Genomic DNA, 22031 nt, shown 5'->3' with positions numbered 1-22031 from the left:
AGAATTCCATGACAATCAAATTTCCTTAGAGGCTTTCATCATTTGATTATTCATTCATTCCCTAAACACATGTTTACTGAGCTCCTACTATGTTCCATGCAAAGAGCTTAGCAGGCACTGAATAAAATAAACTCTGCCTTCACTGTGTAGGCTCTAATAAAGGATACAATGTGAGCATGTAATCACACTCCAGTGCAGGACGCTTCAGAAACACAGACGCAATGAAGACCTCAGTCTTCATTCCCTAGAAGAAAGGCTAACGAAACAAAGGAAAAGGTCTTGTGGTGGCAAAGTAGGTCAGTGTTATAAGAAAGGAATTCTGTCTGATGGAACAACATAGATGAAACCTGAAAAGAAGAGAGCATCCCATTCAAGGAACTAAAAGGTCAGACTGGCTGGAGGCAGAGCACACAGGAGCAGCAGGTGGATGAAGCAGGAGGGGAACAGAAGTGAGGTTATGAAGACCCTTCTGGCTGCATAGTGAAGAAGCACAGGAGAGGGGCTGTGATGGAGTCAGGATGCTTGTGTAATACACGTGAGAGCTGGCTATGGTGATGGAGCTGAGAAGGCAGGCTTGAGGAACATTTGCTTTGGAGGGAGAGAAGCCTTGTGAAAACAAAAAGTACCGAGCCCCAATGTAAGTAATAGAATGGAGGGAACTGGTTTGAAGGGAAAAATAATGAATTCAATTACAAAAAGACAAGCTGAGTTTTGAAGAACATCCCAGTGGAAATGCCCATCAGTCAGTCGGAGGTATGAGCCTGAGGCTCAGGAAAAATACGAAGTCTCAGACAAGGAATACTAACAGCCAGGGGAATGGATGAAATTGCCCAAGGACAGTATATGGATTTAGAAGTAGAAAGGGGAGGCTGGGGGCCGGGCGCGGTGGCTCAAGCCTGTAATCCCAGCACTTTGGGAGGCCGAGACGGGCGGATCACGAGGTCAGGAGATCGAGACCATCCTGGCTAACACGGTGAAACCCCGTCTCTACTAAAAAATACAAAAAAACTAGCCGGGCGAGGTGGTGGGCACCTGTAGTCCCAGCTAGTCGGGAGGCTGAGGCAGGAGAATGGCGTGAACCCGGGAGGCGGAGCTTGCAGTGAGCTGAGATCCGGCCACTGCACTCCAGCCTGGGAGACAGAGCAAGACTCCGTCTCAAAAAAAAAAAAAAAAAAAAAAAAAAGGCTGGGCATGGTGGTTGATGCCTGTAATCCCAGCACTTGAGAGGCCAAGGCGGACGGATCACTTGAGACCAAGAGTATGAGACCAGCCTGGCCAACACGGCGAAACCCCATCTCCACCAAAAATACAAAAACTAGCTGGGCGTGGTGGCACACACACTAGAATCGCTTGAACCCAGGAAGCGAAGGTTGCAGTGAGCCAAGATTGGGCCATTGCACTCCAGCCTGGGCAACAAAGCACGACTGCCTCAAAAAAAAAAGAAAAGGTAGAAAGGGGAGGGTGAGAGAGAGAGAGAGAGAGAGAGGGAGGGGGGGAAAGGAGGAAAAGGAGGAGAAATAAGAAGAAACCTGGGGCCAGGCTCTGTGGATCACACCCGGAAGCCCAACACTTTGGGAGGCCAAGGCAGGAGGATTGCTGGAGTCCAGCAGTTTGATACCAGCCTGGGCAACATAGCAAGACCCTGTCTCTCTCTCTCTCTCTCTTTTTAAATATATATGTAAAAGAAGACACCTGGAGTCAGAATCTTAAGCAGGCCAACACTGAAGGGACACACAGATGACAGCAGCCCTTAAACTATAAACACTAGGTTAAGATAACTATTGTGGGAGGTTAAAAAAAACAAACTAGGTTTACAGGCAGTTTTTCAGCACCCATCAATAGATCAGAAAAGCAACATCTCATAAATAACCAAAGAAGGAATAAACACTGTTCCAGCTTCCACTAACCAGAGAAGCAGACTCTGAGGCCTCAGAGATGGGCACAAAGGTCTTTGATTTTGTAAACAAATAAATGCATTAGCATAACTCTTCAGACACATGCGCTTAATTTTGTCTAACAAGATGAAACAGAAATGAATACTCTCCATTTTATAATCTCACTGCGGCCCAGAGAGAGTGAGTAACCTGCCCAGGACCACACAGCAAGAAAATTAGCAGAACCAGAGCCTCCAACCCATGCCGCCTCAGCCTGTCTCTAGGACTCGTGCTGGGGCAGTCGTCCTAGGAAAAACTGTCACCCTGTCCCCACAGATTGAGGGGCCCAGCCCGAGCGTCATGACTCACTGCCTGAAGATATGGCTCCTTCCTGGATAAAGATGGGCTCCCTGAGAAACACAGTAAACTGAACACTTGGTCTGGTTGCCAGAGACCTGTATTCTAGATCCATTTCTGTCACTGACCAGCTTCATGGCCCTAGACTTCTCAGTTCTTCTCAAGGTGGAAATAATTTCACAAATCCTATCTACCAGGATGACTGGATTCTCTGGGAGACCTGTCTGTCTGAGAGAAACAGGTGCTGACAGGTGGCAGCTGGGTGTGAGTGAAACAGGTGAAGATTTGGTAAAACCAAGGCCCTAAACCCCTCTTCTCCTCTCCCACACAGCAGATCCTGTCCTCAGACTGATTTTTTTCATGCTTTAGTCTGAATGCCATATGCCACTGAAATTAACTTTTACATAGCGATCTCCCACACACTCAATTGGGAGCTCCCCAATGGAAGGGACATCTGTAACCATCTTTGCTTTTCTATCTTTCCTTTTTTTTTTTTTTTTTTTTTTTTGAGACAGGGTCTTACTCTGTCACCCAGGCTGGTCTCAAACTCCTGGGTTCAAATTATCCTCCCACCTGAGCCTCCCAAGTAGCTGGGACTACAAGCACATACCACCATGCCCAGCTTGTATCCATTTTTGTATCCCGAGCACACAGCACAGTGCCAGGTTCCCAGTAAGTGCACAGTAAGTGTCTGATGAATTCTGAGAATTACCTCTCCTGAGTTATCCACATTTTCAGTCGCATCTCTCTGACAACAAAGCAAAAGGCATTTTAAGAAGCAATCCAAAGCATGGAGAAGGCACTTCAGAGAGAGAGAAATTTTCAGTGTTCTCAGAACTTTCTGAATGGGCAGGCCACTATCCTCTCTGTTCACCTGTAACTCAGCCCTGCCTTCAAATATACACGGCTGACAATGGCTGAAAACTCCTCCACGAAGTCTGCAGAGGGCCGGGCGTGGCAGCTCACGCCTCTAATCCCTGCAGTTTGGGAGGGCAATGCGGGTGGATCACTCGAGGTCAGGAGTTCGAGATTAGCCTGGCCAACACGGTGAAACCCCCATCTCTACTAAAAATAAAAAATTAGCCGGGCATGGTGGCACACACCTGTAATCCCAGCTACTCGGGGGGCTGAGGCGGGAGAACCACTTGAACCTGGGAGGTGGAGGTTGCAGTGAGCCAAGATCATGCCACCGCACTGCAGCCTGGGCGAAAAAGGGAGACTCCATCTAAAAAACTAATAAAAACAGAAGTCTGCAGAGACCCACAGACCCCACCAGAGAACCAGTGAGGTCCAAGTAATTGCTAGTACAAAGCCCGGACCTTCCTCAGAATCTGGAAGCAACAGGCCAAGTTGAGCAGCAGTGAGTCTTGGGAGGCAAAAACAAAGATCCACTAGGTATTCTTCCATCTTCACAAAACAAGAGAAAATGAGTTTGGATTGTACGGTGGGGGATTTTAGTTAGATCTTAGGTAGGACTTTCCCAATAGTATGTCTTGAAAATATAAAAAGATATAACCAAGAAAGACAGTGCAACCAATCCTCTTTCCTGGTTTTTGTTCGTTTGTTTGTTTGCTTTATATTTTATTTTGTTTATTTTTTTTGAGATATCACTCTGTTCCCCAGGCTGAAGTGCACTGGCACCATCTCAGCTCACTGCAACCTCTGCCTCCCAGGTTCAAGCAATTCTCCCACCTCAGCCTCCCGAGTAGCTGAGACTACAGGCGCGTGCCACCATGCCTGTCTAATTTTTGTATTTTGTGGTAGAGAGGACGTTTCACCATGTTGGTCAGGTTGGTCTCAAACTCCTGACCTCAAGTGATCCTTCCGCCTCGGCCTCCCAAAGTTTTGGGATTACAAGGGTAAGCCATAGCACCAGGCCCCAGGGTCTTTTTTTAAGTGATATTGTCAGGTGAGGAAGATGTGGTTCATCATAGACACTGGTGGAGAAAACATATGCTGTCACCTAAGTCAAGGGCAAACTGTTCCGGGAGAAGCTCCACCCTGTACAGAGTAACCTTTACAGTTGCCATTCCATCCAACCCTGAAAATCAACAAAAAGGTCAGAAAGAGCTCCAAAGTGTAATGACCCAGCCAGAACATGAATGCTCTCTAGATTAAGGAAGATTGCTCTGAGGGGTCAGCCTGGCACTCACTAACACTCCTGGGGGCAAAAGAACATGACGAGGTTAAGTGGCAGAAATACCTGACAACACTCTTCCCACTTGGAGATGCATCTCATTCTGATCCTTCTCCAGAAATAGTGCTTCAGAAATTTACCTTCCTCCTTATTTCGCAGACTTCCTGTAGTGCGATATGAAATATATTTGGTCTTTTCCTGGTTATTGTCCCAGAACTCCTAAAACGCTGGGACTTTCCTGAGTGACAGAAGTGTCTCGTTATTCGTAATGAGCTCCATGGATAATACCTGAGTTTATGCTAAGGAAATGACTTAGGATACAGCCCCTGGGGAGCCTGAAGATGGGGAGGAAGGACCAAGAAAGACCAAGTAACTAGAGGATTAGAAGGTTGGATTTCTCAGCTCCACCCACAAACTTCCAGGAAAAGAGAGAGGGAGGTGTGGCTGAAGATCAAGCTCTATAAAAACTCTTGGACACGGAGTTTTGCTGAGCTTCTGGGTTGCTGAACTTGTGCAGGTGCTGGGAGGGTGGTGTGTCCAGGGTGAGCATGGGAGATCCACGCCCCATCTAACCCCATGCAATACCTTGCCCAACGTCAACCAAAACTGAAATTCTAAAAGCCCCAGCTGACTGAATGGACACCTCTGTAGGAGACCCAAGGGGACCCAAATAAACAAACAAACAAACAAAAACTAATTCAGGCCATGGAAAGATGTGGGGGCTCAAACATGCCTCATTATACTCTCCTCCCTGTGGAGCTCAGGCACAACTGATCAGCTTTAACATGAAAACAGCAATTTTTTTTTTTTTTTTTTGAGACCTAAGCTAGAGTGCAGTGGTGCAGTCACAGCTCACTGCAGCCTTGACCTCCCAGGCTCAAGTGATCCTCCCAGCTCAGCCACCCAAAGTGCTGGGATTATAAGTGTGAGCCACCATGCCTGGCCAAAACAGAAACCTTAAGAGTGAGGAAACAGACTATGCTGCAATAAGACAACAAATTCCAACCTGACTCTAGCATAGTATCATGATAGATAAAGAACGAAGCTGAAATATTTTACTTCAAAATATGTTTCTTTGTTATATTTTGAAATGGCCCTGCAAAGCCATCTTTTGTGGGGGGAAATCTGCATCTGTAAAGAATCTCTATTAACATAACTAGATTTTTCCCCTTCCAGACCTTCCTAAACCTGAAGAGATTAACTGAAAGTCTAGCACCTTTTAAGGGTCTGAATACAAAATACTGGCCATCCATTGTCTCTAAGGGCAGCCATGTAGGATACTTCATCTATATAATAAGAACTTTGGTCTCCACAACCCCTTATCTTAACCCAGACACTCTTTTCTACTGATTCTGGATTTTAGATAATAACTTAAATCTTTTCTGACTTGCCAATCAGAAAATCTTTGAATCTGGGCCGTAATCCCAGCACTTTGGGAGGCCGAGGCAGGTGGATCAGAAGGTCAGGAGTTCAAAACCAGCCTGATCAATATGGTGAAACCCCATCTCTACTAAAAATACAAAAATTAGCTGGGCATGGTAGCGTGCGCCTATAGTCCCAGCTACTCAGGAGGCTGAGGCAGAAGAATGCTTGAACCTGGGAGGGGATCAACCTTTTGAACCCTAGAGGTTGCAGTGAGTCGAGATCACACCACTGCACTCCAGCCTGGGCGACAGAGCAAAGCTCCGTCTCAAAAAAAAAAAGAAAAAAGAAAATCTTTGAATCCACCTATGACCTGTAACACCAGCCCCCAGCTTTGAATCGTTCAACCTTTCTGGACCAAACCAATGTATACCTCACATGTATTGACTGTTGTCTTACATCTCCCTAAAATGTGTCAAACCAAGCTGTAACCCAACCACCTTGTACACATGTTCTCAGAACCTCTTGGTGCCTTGGACTGTGCCTTGGGCCACATTCACTTGTATTTGGCTCAGAATAAACCTCTTTAAATATTTTACAGAGTTTGGCTTTTTTCATCTACACCTATGTACCTCTGGATCTCATTACTGATCTGTATCCTTAACATCTTTTATTATGAGCCTATAAACATAAGTGTTTCTCTGAATTCTGTGAGCAGCTCTGTCAGAGGCATTTAAACCGGAGCAACTCCGTCTTGAATAGGGGCTTGGTAAAATAAGGCTAAGACCTGCTGGACTATATTCCCAATAAGTTAAGGCATTCTTAGTCACAGGACGAGATAGGAGGCTGGCACAAGATACAGGTCATAAAGACCTTGCTGATAAAACAGCCTGCTGTAAACAAGCCCACTAAAACCCACCAAAACCAAGATGGCAATGAGAACGACCTCTAGTCATTCTCACTGCTACACTCCCACCAGTGCCATGACAGTTTATAAACGCCACGGCAATGTCAGGAAATCACCCTATATGGTCAAAAAGGGGAGGTATTAATAACCCACCCTTTGTTTAAAATATACTCAAGAAATAACCAAAAAAAAAAGAGTAGCCATTCTTTTATTCCTTTACTTTCGTTTTTTCTTTTTTGAGACAGAGTCTCGCTTTGTCACCCAGCTGGAGTGCAGTGGCGCGATCTTGGCTCATTGTAACCTCCACCTCCCACCTCCCAGGTTCAAGCAATTCTCCCACCTCAGTCTCCTGAGTAGCTGGGACTACAGGTGCCTGCCACCACACCTGGCTAATTTTTGTATTTTTAGGAGAGACAGGGTTTTGCCATGTTGGCCAGACTGGTCTCGAACTCTGGACCTCAAGTGATCCACCCACCTTGGCCTCCCAAATAGCTGGGATTACAGGCATGAGGCACCGCGCCCAGCCCTCCTTTACTTTCTTAATAAACTTGCTTTCACTTTGCATTGTGTACTCGCCCTTCATTCTTTCTTGTGTGAGATCCAAGAATGCTCTCTTTGGGTCTGGATCGGGACCCCTTTCCGGTAACAGCTCTAGAAAATTAACTGAACCCTAAAAGGGAGTCAGGAACTCTGGTTTATAGTTGGTTGGTCAGAAGTATAGGTCTCAGATGCAACATGGAGATAGAGAAAAAATAAAAAAGAAAAAGTAAAGGTAGCTCTAACTTGTGATTGGCATCCGAAGTGGGGGCAATCTTATGGGACTGAGCCCTGAACCTGTGGAATCTGACGCCATCTCCAGGTAGAAGGTGTCAGAATTAAATTGAATTAGAAGACACCCAGTTTGTGTCCACTGGAGAACTGCTTGGTGTGTGGGGAGAAAACCCCACATATCTGGTCACAGAAATGTTCTGTGTTGACTGTGTGAGAAAGAAAAAACAGTTTGGTCTTTCCTTTCAAATTCCCTGTCCTCAACGCATGGACCAACACTCTCCCTTACCTTCTAGAAGTGCAACATACAGACGAAAAAAGTCTCTCAAATAAAAGGAAAATCTGAATGAGAAAAAACACTAGGAGATAGTACACCAAATATGCCCCTGATACAGTTGGGATATTTCTTCCCTCCAAATAGCATGTTGACTTTTTTTTTCTCTCTCTCTCTTTTCAGATAGGGTCTCACTCTGTTGCCCAGGCTGGAGTGCAGTGGCATGGTCATGGCTCACTGAAGCCTCAACGTCCCAGACTCAAGTGATCTTCCCACTTCAGCCTCTCAAGTAGCTGGGACTACAGGTACGTGCCACCATGCCTGGCTAATTTTGTTCTCTTTTTTTTTATTTTATAATAGAGATGGGGGTCTCACTACATTGCCCAGGCTGGTCTCAAACTCCTGGGCTCAAGTAATCTTCCTGTGTTGGCCTCCCAAAGTGCTGGGATTACAGGTGCAAGTCACCATGCCTGCCCCTGGCTAATTTTTTAAATTTGTTGCAGAGATAGGGGTCACTATGTTGTCCAGGCTGGCCTCCAACTCCTCAGCTCAAGCGGCAGTCCTCTTGCCTCAGCCTCCCAAAGTGCTGGGATTACAGGTATGAACCATCACACCTGGCCCGTATGCTGAGATTTTGTCCCCAGTGTAGGAGGAGAACCTAGTGGGAGGTGTTTGGGTTGCTGGGGAGGATCTTGCATGAAAAGCCTGGTGCCATTCTTTCAAGAATGAGTGAGTTCCCATTCTTAGTTCCTGCAAGATCTGGTTGTGAAAAGGAGCCTGGCTCCCCTACCTCTCTTTCTTGCTACTTCTCACCATGTGACAACCCTGCTCCCCTGTATTAGTCCATTTTCACACTGCTGATAAAGACATACCTGAGACTGGGAAATTTACAAAAGAAAGAGGTTTATCGGACTTACAGTTCCACGTGGCTGGGGAGGTCTCACAATCATGGTGGAAGGTGAAAGGCACATCTCACATGGTGGCAGACAAAAGAAGAGGGCTTGTGCAAGGAAACTCCCATTTATAAAACTATCAGATTTCATGAGACTTATTCATTATCCTGAGAACAGCACAGGAAAAACTTGCCCCCATGATTCAATTACCTCCCACCAGGTCCCTCCCACAACACATGGGAATTCAAAATGAGATCGAATTTCATGGGGACACAGCCAAACCATATCATCCCCCATTTGCTTTCCACCATGAATGGAAGCTTCCTAAGGTCAAAAGCAGATACTGGCACCGTGCTTCTTATGCAGCCAGCAGAACCATGAGCCAAATAAATCTCTTTTCTTTATAAGTTACCCAGTCTCAGGTATTACTTTATAGCAACACAAACAGATCAATATACCCTCTAATAATTGGGTTAACATGATAAAATTATATTTTCCTCTTTCCTACTATCCAAAACTTTACAATTAACTAGCTATTTTATTAAATACAATATGCTGACTTTTTTCTTTTGAGACAGAGTCTCGCTCAGCCACCCAGGCTGGAGTGCAGTGGCACTATCTTGGCTCACTGCAACCAGTGTATCCCAGTTTAAACAATTCTCCCATCTCAGCCTCCCAAGTAGCTGGGATAACAGGCACCCACCATCATGCCTGTCTAATTTTTGTATTTTACTAGAGACTGGGTTTCGCCATGTTGGCCAGGCTGGTCTTCAACTCCTGACCTCAGGTTATCTGCCTGCCTCAGCCTCCCAAAGTGCTAGGATTATAGGCGTGAGCCATCGCACCCGGCCACGTTGACTTTTATGGCATAGAAAATGATTTATTGTGCTCACTTCAGCGCACAAGCACAACATTTTTTTAAATGATTCCTTTTAAGACAACAAGCTTGAAGGCTCTTGGAGGGTCTCAAAAATGTGTCACTAAACTAACCATCCATTACCTTTCTGTATTTTCCTAATTGCTAGGGCAAATATTGCAAGGGTTACCATCCCCAAACTGGGTGCCCATCTCCCCCCACAAGAAAATTATTTTTCTATGGCTGCAAAAGGAGGGCAAAACCACATAGGTTGCTTATTGTTTTTCTAGTCATCTCCCTCAGCTCCATCATTTCCTGGATAAACTCGCCTACCAGAAGCAGCAAGACTGAAAATCTCTGTGGTAAGATTGTGGAGGGAAGAGCCACCAGGCTGGGTGGGGGAACAGGCTTGACCACAGTGATGTGCTGAGAGGGAGAGACCTTAGAAAGAATGAGGCTGCTGCAGAGATGTAATAGGTCTGTTAGAAATTGGTCGAGATTTCAGGTCAGAGGCCTGAGTTTCAGCTCTGACCCCGCGCTGCCTCCGTGACGTGCCTGGTCATCTACAGATCAGAATTGGACAACCAGAGGCTCATCCCAGCTCGAGGACGTACAGAGGACACAGAAGGGCTTCACACTCTCTGACTACCCAATGTGTCAGGGCCTCAAAGGAAAAACCCATGGTTTTCTTTATCCTTCCCTTCCACAAAGGGACCAAAGGCACAGCCACATTTTCCTAGTGAGGATTTCGAGCTATATGACAATATCTGAATGGAAAATCCAGACACGTAGTCTGAAAACAGAAGAGGATATTTGAAAACAGGAGTGTGTTTAGGAGGTTGCTGCCTATGGTGGCAGGGAGTGGCTGGCTACTGCCCGACATCTCCTCACCAGCTGAGGCATCACCATCCTGCCTCCCTTCTCTCACTGGAAAACCCACATTCGATTTTCTGTTCTGAGTCCCTGAGAGAACCAAAACAAGTTTCCTCTGAGAGGACACTTCCTTCCAGGCTCCAGAGTCACAGGAGAAGAGCTCGCAGATTCCCACCCGCCAAGACAACGAGAAGCTGTGTCCCTCCTCACACCAGGCACAACAGCCCCTTGGCAAGTCACACACCCATATGTGCTATGGAGGGAAGAATCCCAAGGGGTCAAATGCCTCCGGAAAAACCCTCAGGTTTCATCAAGCTCTTATACATACAGCAACCCAGCAACCACCTCCAGGCTCTCCGGGCCAGCCTTGGCTCCAGGTCTAAACACCTGCTTCAGGGCCAGCAGTTTGTCCACTGGGGTCAGGAAAAAAATTCCCCACTGGCAGCTTAGCCATTCAGACTCCTTAACTTCTGCGTTACCCTAGAAGCAATTACCAGTGACCAGCATAGCAACTGGAGGATATATAATACCTGGGAGAAACGCACCAACTAGGACAGAATGATCACCTGTGCATCTGCCTCATCTTCATCCCAGCCCCTTGCCTGATGTGTAATTGGCATCCTCTGAGTGCATAACCACCAAGGAAATTTTCAAAATACCAGCTCCCACAGAGGAAGCTGGTCAGTATGAAATCAGCCCACAGGGCTCCATCTCCACCGTCTCAGTTTCCACAAATCGTTTTAATCTAGAAACCACATCTACAGCCAAGGGCTAGCTGTTTCTCACGGAGGAGTCCACCTAGACCATCGGCAGCATGATCCTCACACCTGTCTGCTTCCCACAACCCTCACACACATCTCATCAACTGCCCACATTCCTACCTTCCTTCAGAACCTCCCCCTCCACATCTGCACGTTCTCACGCGGGGGAGGGCTGACTGCTTCCAGGCCCTGGGGGGATAGGAGCTGTAATGAGCTCAGGCTTTGGAATCAGGACACACTTCAAATCCCAGCCTTGCTTCTGTTGGACCAGGAGAGTGTTAATCTCTGAACTTCGGGTTCCTCAGCTGTAAAACCTGCCTGGGGGGACCAAGACATTGTTGTGAGGATTAAATGTAATAATGTACTTAAGGCTGCTTGGCAGAAAACTTGGCGCAGAGTAAGACCAGTCCCTGCCCTCAAGGAATTATGAATCTGGTCGAAGTTTTTGCCAGTTAACCCTATCCCGCACCGAGCATCTTCCCTTTGTGTTAAGAAGGACGTGAGTTTTCTCTCTCCCACACTTCCTGTGCTTCTCATAGGTAGCAGGGCACACACAGGGTGCAGAAGCTACACCAATAGTGACGGGCTGAAGGGGAGAGGATTCGGATGCACAAAATCACCCTGCTCCCCTGCAAACAGAGCTGAAACCTGAAACAAGTCTCCCTCCAAAGGTCAGAGGAAGGAGATGAAGAATCAAGATAAATATACCAATGCTATATATTCATTACAGGCAAACCACACGCCAGTTAGGCTGGCACCAGAGAGATGACCTAGCCTAGCAGGCTGGGTACAATCAGTGAGCAGCACTACCAGTGGTCAGACATGGAGCTAAGTGGAAACCCTGAGGCCCTCTACTCTCTAGCTGCTGGTCTGCTAGACTGTGAGCGATCATGACGGGGGTAGGCATGTTACGCAGAAAAAGAGACATAACAGCCAGGAGAATAAAAGGTAGTAACAGTGAAGGTATCCTGGGCAGAGACACAGAGAGGTGCTTCTGCATCCTCTAGAAAGAGCCTGCAGTTGGCCACCACCCAATTCACTCACCTGTTGTCAGTTTTCCCTTCCCCCTCCAGAGAATGAGGACAAGAGGACATCCTGGGAGATGTGGCTTCATCCAATTTCTGACTTTTCTGAACCTAGCGATTCAGAGAGGGGTTCCAATCCTCCGTTTGGGTTCTGAACAATCACCACAACCAGTTTTGGGCAAGGGAGTTAGAAAGACATGTGAGTATTAATGTGAAGAGCCTGTCCCGTCAACTGCAGACTACACTATTCCCTGAGCTCAGAGGGCAACATAGCCAGCAAAAAAACTGTGCCATCTTATGTTCAATGGTAGTTAAGATGATACTTTGCAGTTAGACCACTGAAAGAAAAGAGCAAGACTCCAGGCCTTCACCTCCCCACGCTTCCTTCCCGCTACACAGAACAGCAGAAAGTAGTTGCCTCGAGCACCACTTTGAGAGTGTCTCTCCCAAGCTCCAGAAACTACAGTAGCTCCCCATTGAATTGACTCCACTTTGCCTAGGAAGCACTCTGCATATAGGATCTCAATACCTGTTTGATGACTGAGTGATTCATTGAAATTCAAACTCTTTGGCATGAATCACCTTCGGTCTGTCTGCCTCACCACCTTCATTTTTCCACATTCCTCAACAAGATCACATTTGGTCATCCATCTCCATCTTCAAGCCAACACATCCAAACTGTTTTCACCTATAGGCATTTGTTACTCCTTCAAAACTCAGCTCTCTATAGGTCAGTGGTTGTCTAGGGCTGGGGAAATGGGATGCAGAGGGTGAAGGTGCTAGCTAAAAAGTATGAGTTTCAGCCAGGCACAGTGGCTCATTCCTGTAATCCCAGCACTCTGGGAGGCCAAGGTGGGCAGATCATGAAGTCAGGAGTTCAAGACCAGCCTGGCCAACATGGTGAAACCCCATCTCTACTAAAAATACAAAAATTAGCCGGGCTTGGTGGCACGCTTCTGTAATCCCAGCTACTCAGGAGGCTGAGGCAGGAGAATCACTTGAACCCAGGAGGCAGAGGCTGCAATGAGCCAAGATTGAGCCACTGCACTCCAGCCTAGGTGACAGAGTGAGACTCCGTTTCAAAAAAAAGAAAAAAGTATGAGTTTCTTTGTGGGGCGACAAAAGTTTTTTGAAACCTACTGTAGTGATGGTTGTACATAGCTGTGAATATACTAAAAACCGTTGAATTATACTTTAAATAGGTGAATTGTATATTATATAAATTATATCCCAATAAAGCTGTTTTTTAAAACTCAGCTCTGTACTCATCTCCTTTCAGAAATTTTCCCACACTCATGAATAAAAAGAATTTCACTTTAAACAACAGAGAAAAAGGAATCATTTATTTACTCATTATTAATTCATCAACAAACATCTATAGATCTATAGATCACTGTAAGAGGTCAGGTACAGTGCTGTAAAGATACAAAGATGAACACGATTGGTCTTGGAGTATTCCAGTGAATACTGGAAAGTTAGTAAGCCATGCTATCTTTACCATTTTTTCCACTTCTTCCTTCCTAGGGTCTAAGGAGAAGAAAGGGGTCTCCTAATCCTCTTCACATTTTCAACTTTGTGCAGGGAAAATCCGCAAACTTGAGCTTCAAGTCAGTGACAAGTAAAAAAAACAAAAAAAAAAAAAAGCAAAGAAAAGAAAAGAAAACTAAACAAATAATGAAAAAACAAACACTAAAAGAAATCCACAAGCTGTGGTCCTCTCGGCCACTTAACTTCTACCACATCAGACTGAATTTCATAGCAAGCCTGAAAGGTGTTTTTCTCTGTTTTGGAGAGGTAGATTTGGGGTGGGGAATGTGGAGACGTCATGCTGGGCCTGGTATGCTAATCCTCCCTAATCCAGGCCAGAGCAGAGCCATTTTCCAACCATCATTTCCAAATCCTGAATCGTGTGAGCAGGCTCAGGTGCTGCTCCAGGACACGTGAGTATGTAACCTCATACTTTTAAGCAAACATCCATTCCATGTGAGAGACTCACAGAGTAATGAAATAAGCCTTCACCCTTGAACAGCAAGAGGAAGCTGGCAACACATTTTCACATGCACTACTCTTCAGACTTCCCATTAATCCACAGATATCCTCTTCTGCAAATGAAGAAGGTGAAACTCATAGAGGTAAAGTGAAATGCTCAAGCTAATCTCCATAGCTAATCGATGATAGAACTTAAATGTATAGCTGTCTTCTGACATTAAGTCCAATGTTCCCTGCACTCCATTGCCTCTAAATGCCAATTTCTTTTTTTTTTTTTTTTTTGGAAAGGGAGTCTTGCTCTGTCACCCAAGCTGGAGTGCAGAGGCGTGATCTCAGCTCACTGAAACCTTTGCCTTTGCCCACTGAGTTCAAGCAATTCTCATGCCTCAGCCTCCTGAGTAGCTGGGACTACAGGCGCGCACTACCATGTCCAGCTAATTTTTGTATTTTTAGTAGCAACAGGGTTTTGCCATGTTGGCTAGGCTGGTCTCAAATTCCTGGACTCAAATGGTCTGCCTCCTCAGCCTCCCAAAGTGCTGGGATTACAGGCATGAGCTACCACATTCTACCACCAGTTCCTTCTCAGGCCACTTGGTGGTATCTACAAGCACTTATTCACTTGATTGCTTCTTTTCTTGGAAAGAAGTCTTTCATCTTCAAGGCCTAAAAATGATGGGGCTTTGTTTTACACATAATCCAAATAGATTCCAACAGAAGGCAGTACCACAGTAGCTAAGAGGAGATGTGACTCACGTACATTTGAATTTGAATCCAGAGTCTGCCTTTTCAGATACATATGTCCTTGTTTGTTTTGGTTTGGTTTTTTGTTATTTTGGAAATGGAGTCTTGCTCTGTCGCCCAGGCTGGAGTGCACTCGCGAGATCTCCACTCACTGCAACCTCCGCCTCCCAAGTTCAAGCAATTCTTCTGCCTCAGCCTCCCGAATAGCTGGGACTACAGGTATCCACCACCACACCCGGCTAATTTTTGTATTTTTAGTAGCGACAGTGTTTCCCTGTGTTGCCCAAGTTGGTCGCGAACTCTTGAGGCCCACCTCAGCCTCCCAAAGTGCTAGAATTACAAATGTGAGCCACTGCGCCTGGCCGATACATAGGTTCTTCTAATCCAAAAAGTCACCACTTAAAATAACTGCCTGAACTACATCTAGGTGAAAATCCTGCCAAATTTTAAGGATATGTCCCCAAATCCAACAAAAATAAAGGTTCTACTACACACATAGACAACTCTTGAAACCACGAATACCTTCCTAAATCTAACCAAATCTACAGTCATCCCCATCCCAGCCAGCAATGCAAGACTTTTTTTCTTATTACACACACACACACACACACACACACACACACACACACACACACACACATATATATATATAACATTTTAAGAGCTGGGGGTGGGGGTCTCACCGTGTTTTCCAGGCTGAAGTGCAGCGATTATGCACAGGTACCATTATAGCCTATTAAAGCCTTGAACTCTTGGGCTCATGTGATCCTCACACCACAACCCAAGTAGCTGGGAATACACGCCATGCCATTACACATGGCTCTTTTTACCATATTTTGTCCTCAGTATATATGACAGAATGTCAAGATCAAAAGAAGGTCTCTTTTAGTTTCTTTTACATTTGAGGGAAAAGCCGGTAAGTCATGACAAACTACTTTATTTATTTATTTATTTAAGACGAAGTTTCGCTCTTCTTGCCCAGGCTGGAGTGCAATGGCATGATCTTGGCTCACTGCAACCTCCACCTCCCGGATTCAAGCAATTCTCCTGCCTTGGCCTCCTGAGTAGCTGAGATTGCAGGCACCCGCTACCACACCTGGCTAGTTTTTTGTATTTTTAGTAGAGACAGGTTTCACTATGTTGGCCAAGCTGGTCTCAAACTCCTCACCTCAGGTGACCCTCCCGCCTCACCTCAGGTGACCCTGCCGCCTCACCTCCCAAAGTGCTGGGATTACAAGCACGAGCCACCGCCCCCAGCCTGACAAACTACTTTAGTTCAAGGTTAGCTCCCACCAAGTTTGCCCCATTTCCCTCTGCTCTGTGAAAAGGGTAGCAGGATGAAGTACCAAACAGAAGGAACTTCTATCCCCAGGGTCCACAAAAATCCATGGAACAAAGCTCTATATCTGCACCTGCAGAGGGAACCATGCTCAGTTATTGTAAACAGAAAAGAGAAACTCTGGAAGGCCCAAAACGCCCATCTTGTGCATAACCAATCCCACTCCTCAGTCCCCACCCAGCAAAGACACATGGCTCATCCTGTTTCTCCTGCCACTCTTCATATTGTCCTCCTCAGCCAGTCTTATGCACCCAACCTCATTCTTTTCCTGCTGTTTTCTACTACCCATCTGTATTTGTCATGGTGTCAGCCTCTTCCTTCAAGAAGTCTGCCTCTACTTCTCCAGAACTCTCTCTTTTCTAGTACATAGCACAGTATGTTTTTCAATGGCTCCCACGGGTCGTCTTCTTTTTTTTTTTTTTTTTTTTTTTTTTTTTGAGATAGAGTTTCACTCTGTGGTCTAGGCTGGAGTGCAGTGGCATGATCTCAGCTCACTGCAGCCCCTGCACCCAGGTTCAAGTGATTCTCTTGCCTCAGCCTCCCAGGTAGCTGGGATTACAGGAGCCTGCCACTATGCCCAGCAAATTTTTGTACTTTTAATAGAGACGGGGTTTCACCATGTTGGCCAGGGTGGTCTCGAACTCCTGACCTCAAGTGATCCACACGCCTCGGCCTCCCACAGTGATGGGATTACAGGCGTGAGCCACTGTGCCCAGGTGTTCATTTCTTATACAAGTGTCCTCTCATTTTCCTTCTCACCATCTACAATCCCTTACTCTACCTATCCTTCGCCCACACCCTCCTCAACATCACCACTATTAGCTGTTACTAGACTGAGCTCATAGAAATATTCAGTAAGTATTTACTGAATTGAAATCAATGTAATCGAACAGATTTGGAGAAGGAATTCCAGGGAAAGTGATCCAGTTGCTCTGCACAAGAACACAAATCCATTAAGAGACAGGGCCCTAGACTCTCAAAGTAAATATGTAGGATTCGTGGTACCAATGAACAAGTGAGGACTCCCTGGCCTCCACCAGGCAAAGGGCTTGCCTCAGACACAACTCCCTAGAGTAGCAGTCCTGACCAGAGCTGTGTAGAGCTGCTCTATGGCGCCCTGCACCAGTTCTCTACGTGAAGGAAGCTCAAACTTCTCCCATTACCCAGATGCCACATTGACCTAGGCAAAAAAGTAGCTGGTACAAACTACAGTCTTGTAGGTATCCATGTCTAAAGACTCTGATAGGGTAGGAAATGTGACTTACTCAATGTCAATATTTCACTTCCACACAAGTGAGCCAGTTAAGGCAAGCCAGTGTGGCCAAACATAAAATAAGATGGAAACGGAGTTTAGAAATATAAACCACTTAACTTCTTCTCTGGCCTTTTGCTATCTCCATCTGTAGAAAGGGAGCCATAGTAATACCTACCTCAGAGAGTTTGCATAGGGATGGAATCTGGAAGTACATGAAGTGCTCAACATAGTGGCCGGCACATGGTAAGCGCTCGATAACTATTAGCTGCTGTTATTATTATTATTTATTTCGCTGTGGGGAGCAAGGGAGATGGAATGCAGCGTGAAGCCCCACATAAACGTGTCGTGCAACATGAAGCCCCTCACCCTGGGCCGGGAAGCGGGTGGCACGTGTGGAACCTGAAAGCCACCATCCCTGGGACCAGGCGCAGCGCCCGCCAGAAGCGCCTCTGGTGACGGGCTCCTACTCTCCCCCAGGACGTTTCCCCCAGGATGCCCCGAGGCCCTGGACGGCTCTGGAGAGGACGGGAGGGAAGGGAAGGAGACGGTCGGAACGGGGACGTACCTGCTTTCACTGCACTCCTTCCGCTCCCTCACCCTCAGCCACTTGCGGAGGAGGAAGCGTTTTCGGCGGGGGGACGCGCTGGGTGTGGAGCAGTTGGACCACGGGGTGTCTTCGTCGCTGGAGGGCGTGATCTCGATGGACGGCAGCTGCAAGAACTCTTTGCCGGGAGCCAAGACGCCGGGTAGGTCCCGGGCCAGCCCGGCCTCCAGGCTCTGCTCCTGTACGTTCTTCATGCGGCGCATCTTGAAGCGCCGGCGGCGAAGCGTGGGGGTCGACGAACTGGACCAGACCGGGCTGCCCTCAGGCGCGCCCTGCGGCTCGGGCACCTGCAGGGCGGGCAGCGGCCGGTTCTCCATCATGTTGGCCGCCGGCATGGGGGCCGTCGCCTCTGCGCTCGCCCTGCGCCCTCCGCCAGCGGACTCGTTCGCGTCTCCCGTTGGCTGCTCCCCACCCTCGGCCTGCGGCACACTCCCCTCTCCAGGGGCCGGAGGACCAAGTTGCTTTGCCGGAGCACAGAGAGGAAGGGACGCGAGGAGACGCGGCGTGGCGCGCCGCCTCCAGAGTCTAACTTTTCGGAGCGCGAGGCTTCCGGGCCGTCAGCCGCCGGCGAGGCCACCCGGGCGGGGCAGGAGCTGCCTGCCAGCCACCCGGTCGCCCTCCTGGGGCTCCCCTCGCGCGCCCGCTTGTTTTTCTTCCGCTGCGCTCCCTGGCTTGCTGCGTCTTTGCCTTAGCGGGACTCGGCAGCCCGGGGCCCCAGGGGGCGGTGCAGCAAACTCTCAGCGGTTTGCGTTCAGCAGACCAGGTTGGGGGGCCGGCTTGGCGCTGCAGGGAGGTAGAGAGCAGGAGGAAGAGGCAGTGGTAGGAGGGAAAGGGGGAGAGAGAGAGAGAGAGAGAGGAAGCGAGACACTGGATAAAACAAAAAAGGAGGAAGAGGAGCGGGGCTGGGGGACTATCCTGAATGGACTAGCACTGGCAGCGACCGCTAGTGTAACTGTACACGGATTCCCCCGGGGAGGGACTCTACCTCCAAGTAAAGGCTGCTCCAATCAGCCTGGTGAAATAGGATCACAAACCAAACTTTCTCAGGGCAACGATTGGCCAGGCAGCTGCCATTAGTCAAACTCGGCTATTTCCTTGGGGGTGGGGGGTGCAGAGAAAGGGGAATCAATGAAGTCAGTCCTCACTCTCTCAGGCCACACATGATACAGGGTTGAAGGAAAATGAGGAGACTTTTCAACTAGCTCTTGTCTCCTAAGAAAGGCGCTTTGAATTATTTGGGGGTGTGGGTAGTGGCACTGCAGGCCGGAGTATAGTCAGAGGGGGAAAGCAAGGTTGCTGGAGGCTGCTTCCAAAATGACAAGCTGAGAAGAGAGGACGGTTCTCCCGTGGCGGCGTGAGCTGAGGACACCAGACATGATACACCAAGGAAAGACAGACAATACGGTCTGAGAGACAAAGGACACAGGACCAGTAAGGAAAATGGGGGCTGAACCCTGTACATGAGCCAGCTGCCAGTACTATAGCTGCCTCCTGAGCAAAGAATGAAATGAGGAGTGGGTGAGCACCCGCAAAGCAATGCCTCCAACAGAGCCCCAGGGAGTTGAGTGTACCCGCCCCCCCTTACATTCCTGAGGGCTGATTCAGTTCTGCTCCAGTCTGCCGTGGACTGGGTCACAGAGTCGAGTATGTCCCCATGTCATGGAACCTAGGAAGTCTGGGTCAGTCCTGGTAGCATCCCAAGATGTGCTGAACCACACTCACTCTCTAGACCCAGGCCCTAAGAGATCATCAACCCTAGAATTGATCCGTCCTATTTAGGTGCTCTCTGTGGGCACTGAGTCTAACCCAGCCCAGCTCCTAGAGCAAGGCTGTAGCACCCATTCTCCTCCTTCATCCCTAGCCCAGTGCATTTGTCTCTTGGGTCAGTAACTGTTTTGTTTTGTTTTGTTTTTAAGAGACAAAGTCTCACTCTGTTGCCCAGGCTGGAGTGCCGTAGTGCAGTCATGGCTCACTGCAACCTTGAATTCCTGGGCTCAAGCTGTCCTCCCACCTGAGCCTCCTAAGCAGCTGGGAGTACAGGTGCACACCACCACACCCAGCTAAGTTTCATTTATTTTTGTAGATATGAGGTCTTGCTATTTGCACAGGCTGGTCTCAAACTTCTGGCCTCAAGTGATCTGCCCGCCTTGGCCTCCCAAAGTGCTAAGATTACAGGCGTGAGCCACCATACCCAGCCTGGTCAGTAACTTTCAAAGAGATCATGAGAATCACCCAAGAATATACCGTGAAGTCCACAATCTGATCCATCCCTCTTTTCTGCCGCTCTCAGAGTCCAGTTTCCATCTGGCAGCCAATACCCAGCTTCCGTGCCAGGACAAAAGTCACATTTCACAAGGGTCCTAAAGCTGAGGAAAATTCACACCCCTAAAGACCACAAGAATTAACTGCAAGTAAATACATCCCTGCAGTTCAGCAAGACATCAAGGGCTGACAGCTGGCTATGGGTCTGCCAAGCTCTGCAATGACACTTGTCAAGTATGGAAAAGCTCAAGGCATCCTGACATTACACAACCTTTGAGAGGCTGGGAAACTGAGGGAAATATGTCTTCCTCAGGGAGAGAGATGCTGCGGCTGAAAAGCCAGGGCCAGGCCCACCCATAAGTGACTCCCTGGAATGTCGGCCCCGTTTCTGAAATCCAGCCACTGGCCCTCTCAGGAGTGATTTGGTATCACTCTATTTTAACTCCCGGACATAGCACAGAAAGCAGAAACCCCTTCCCATCAGGTGTCAGACCTGGCAAGGAGCAGGTCATCTCTTCCAGCTCCAGGCATGCTGAGGAGTCTGCGCTGTAATCCCAAACTTCCGGATCCGGAGCTAAGCCAAGTTCCACAGAGTTTGTTCCCTCCCTTGTACTTCCTCCAAGGATGAGTGTTTTGCAGGAGATCTGATAACTTCCCAGTTCAAGGAACCTGCGTATTGGGTGGGCTCTTGACATAGAAGATGAGGGTCTCAGGAGCTTATGGGAAGAAAGGAAGCCAGGACACTACCATTTGCTTCGAGGCCAAAAAAACAAAAGGATGGTGCACAAGACAGGGGCAAGAAGATTCTATGGGCAACTTGGGAAGAGGGAGAAACAACAAGGGGGGAAGCTTTAAGTTTGTTCTGGGCACTCTGAATTTAAGTGTATACCTCTTACAAGGAAGAAAAGCCCACCAGCTCTCTCTTCCCACACACTTCAGCCACTTTTCCCACCCACAGTAGATTCTGAACCTGAAATCCTATGAGATTTAATTTAAGCCTTGGGCACAGCAGTGGCTACGAGTGATCATTTACATTTCACCTGGCCTGAGAGAAAACCTCCAAACAGGAAGCTAAAATGTCTCGCTTGGGAAGCAGATACACAGAACTCTTAGCCTGAACACTGTCCTTACTCACTTGCACCTGCAGTCCCTTCTTTTTTTCAAGCCATAACCTTTTTGACCATTAAAACCCTGTTCAAAACACATCCCCCAGCCCTTTCCAGCTGTTTCTGTTGCCCGTGGCTCTGGCAAGTAAGATAATAAATGAGGCACTGCTTTGAAATACGAAATGCCCTACAGCTGTGAGCCATCATTACCGTTAAGACTATAAGCTCCTTGAGGAAAGAATCAAGTTTCTCCTTCCTTTAATTCTCTCCAGTATCCTGTGCTTTTTATGTGTTTGGTGACCTCTACACTTTTGGAAAGAGCTTTCATACATCACACTGTGTCTTCCCAGCGGCCTTTACAATGGATGAAAGTGGGACAGAGAGATTCAGTAGTTTATCCAAGGGCACAGATAAATGACGATGGCTAATCAATGACAAGGCCAGAACTGGAACTCACGCCTTCTGAAGCCAGTTTAGAGGCCTCCAAAAGTGTAGAGAAACAATTTCTCAAAGTAGCTGGTGCCAACGTCAGAACCAAAGAGTTTCCATGCCCTGCATCAGAATCTCAGCGATTGCATTTGCTCCCCAAGTCTCCCTACTCCCATATTTCTTCTCTCCAATATTTGGCTCTCAGCAACCCCACAGTTC

General features: G+C 47.6%; 1 protein-coding gene across 7 annotated transcripts in view; it reads right to left on the bottom strand.

Moving 5' to 3' along the window:
* Positions 1 to 22031, bottom strand: part of GRAMD1B (GRAM domain containing 1B) — a 282810-nt gene that overhangs the window by 188746 nt on the left and 72033 nt on the right. For 4 of the 7 annotated variants that reach the window (XM_017875627.1, XM_017875629.1, XM_017875628.1 and 1 more), the window contains exon 2: positions 17977 to 18798. The exons of the other annotated variants lie outside the window; for them this stretch is intronic. In XM_017875627.1, the coding sequence (XP_017731116.1) occupies positions 17977 to 18350 (374 nt within the window). In that variant the 5' untranslated portion in view covers positions 18351 to 18798. The remainder of the gene's footprint in view (positions 1 to 17976; positions 18799 to 22031) is intronic. 7 annotated transcript variants of the gene reach the window in all.

This window comes from Rhinopithecus bieti, unplaced genomic scaffold, assembly GCF_001698545.2.
Source record: "Rhinopithecus bieti isolate Rb0 unplaced genomic scaffold, ASM169854v2 scaffold_7884, whole genome shotgun sequence".
Taxonomy (NCBI): domain Eukaryota; kingdom Metazoa; phylum Chordata; class Mammalia; order Primates; family Cercopithecidae; genus Rhinopithecus; species Rhinopithecus bieti.
This window is presented reverse-complemented; position numbering and strand designations above follow the sequence as displayed.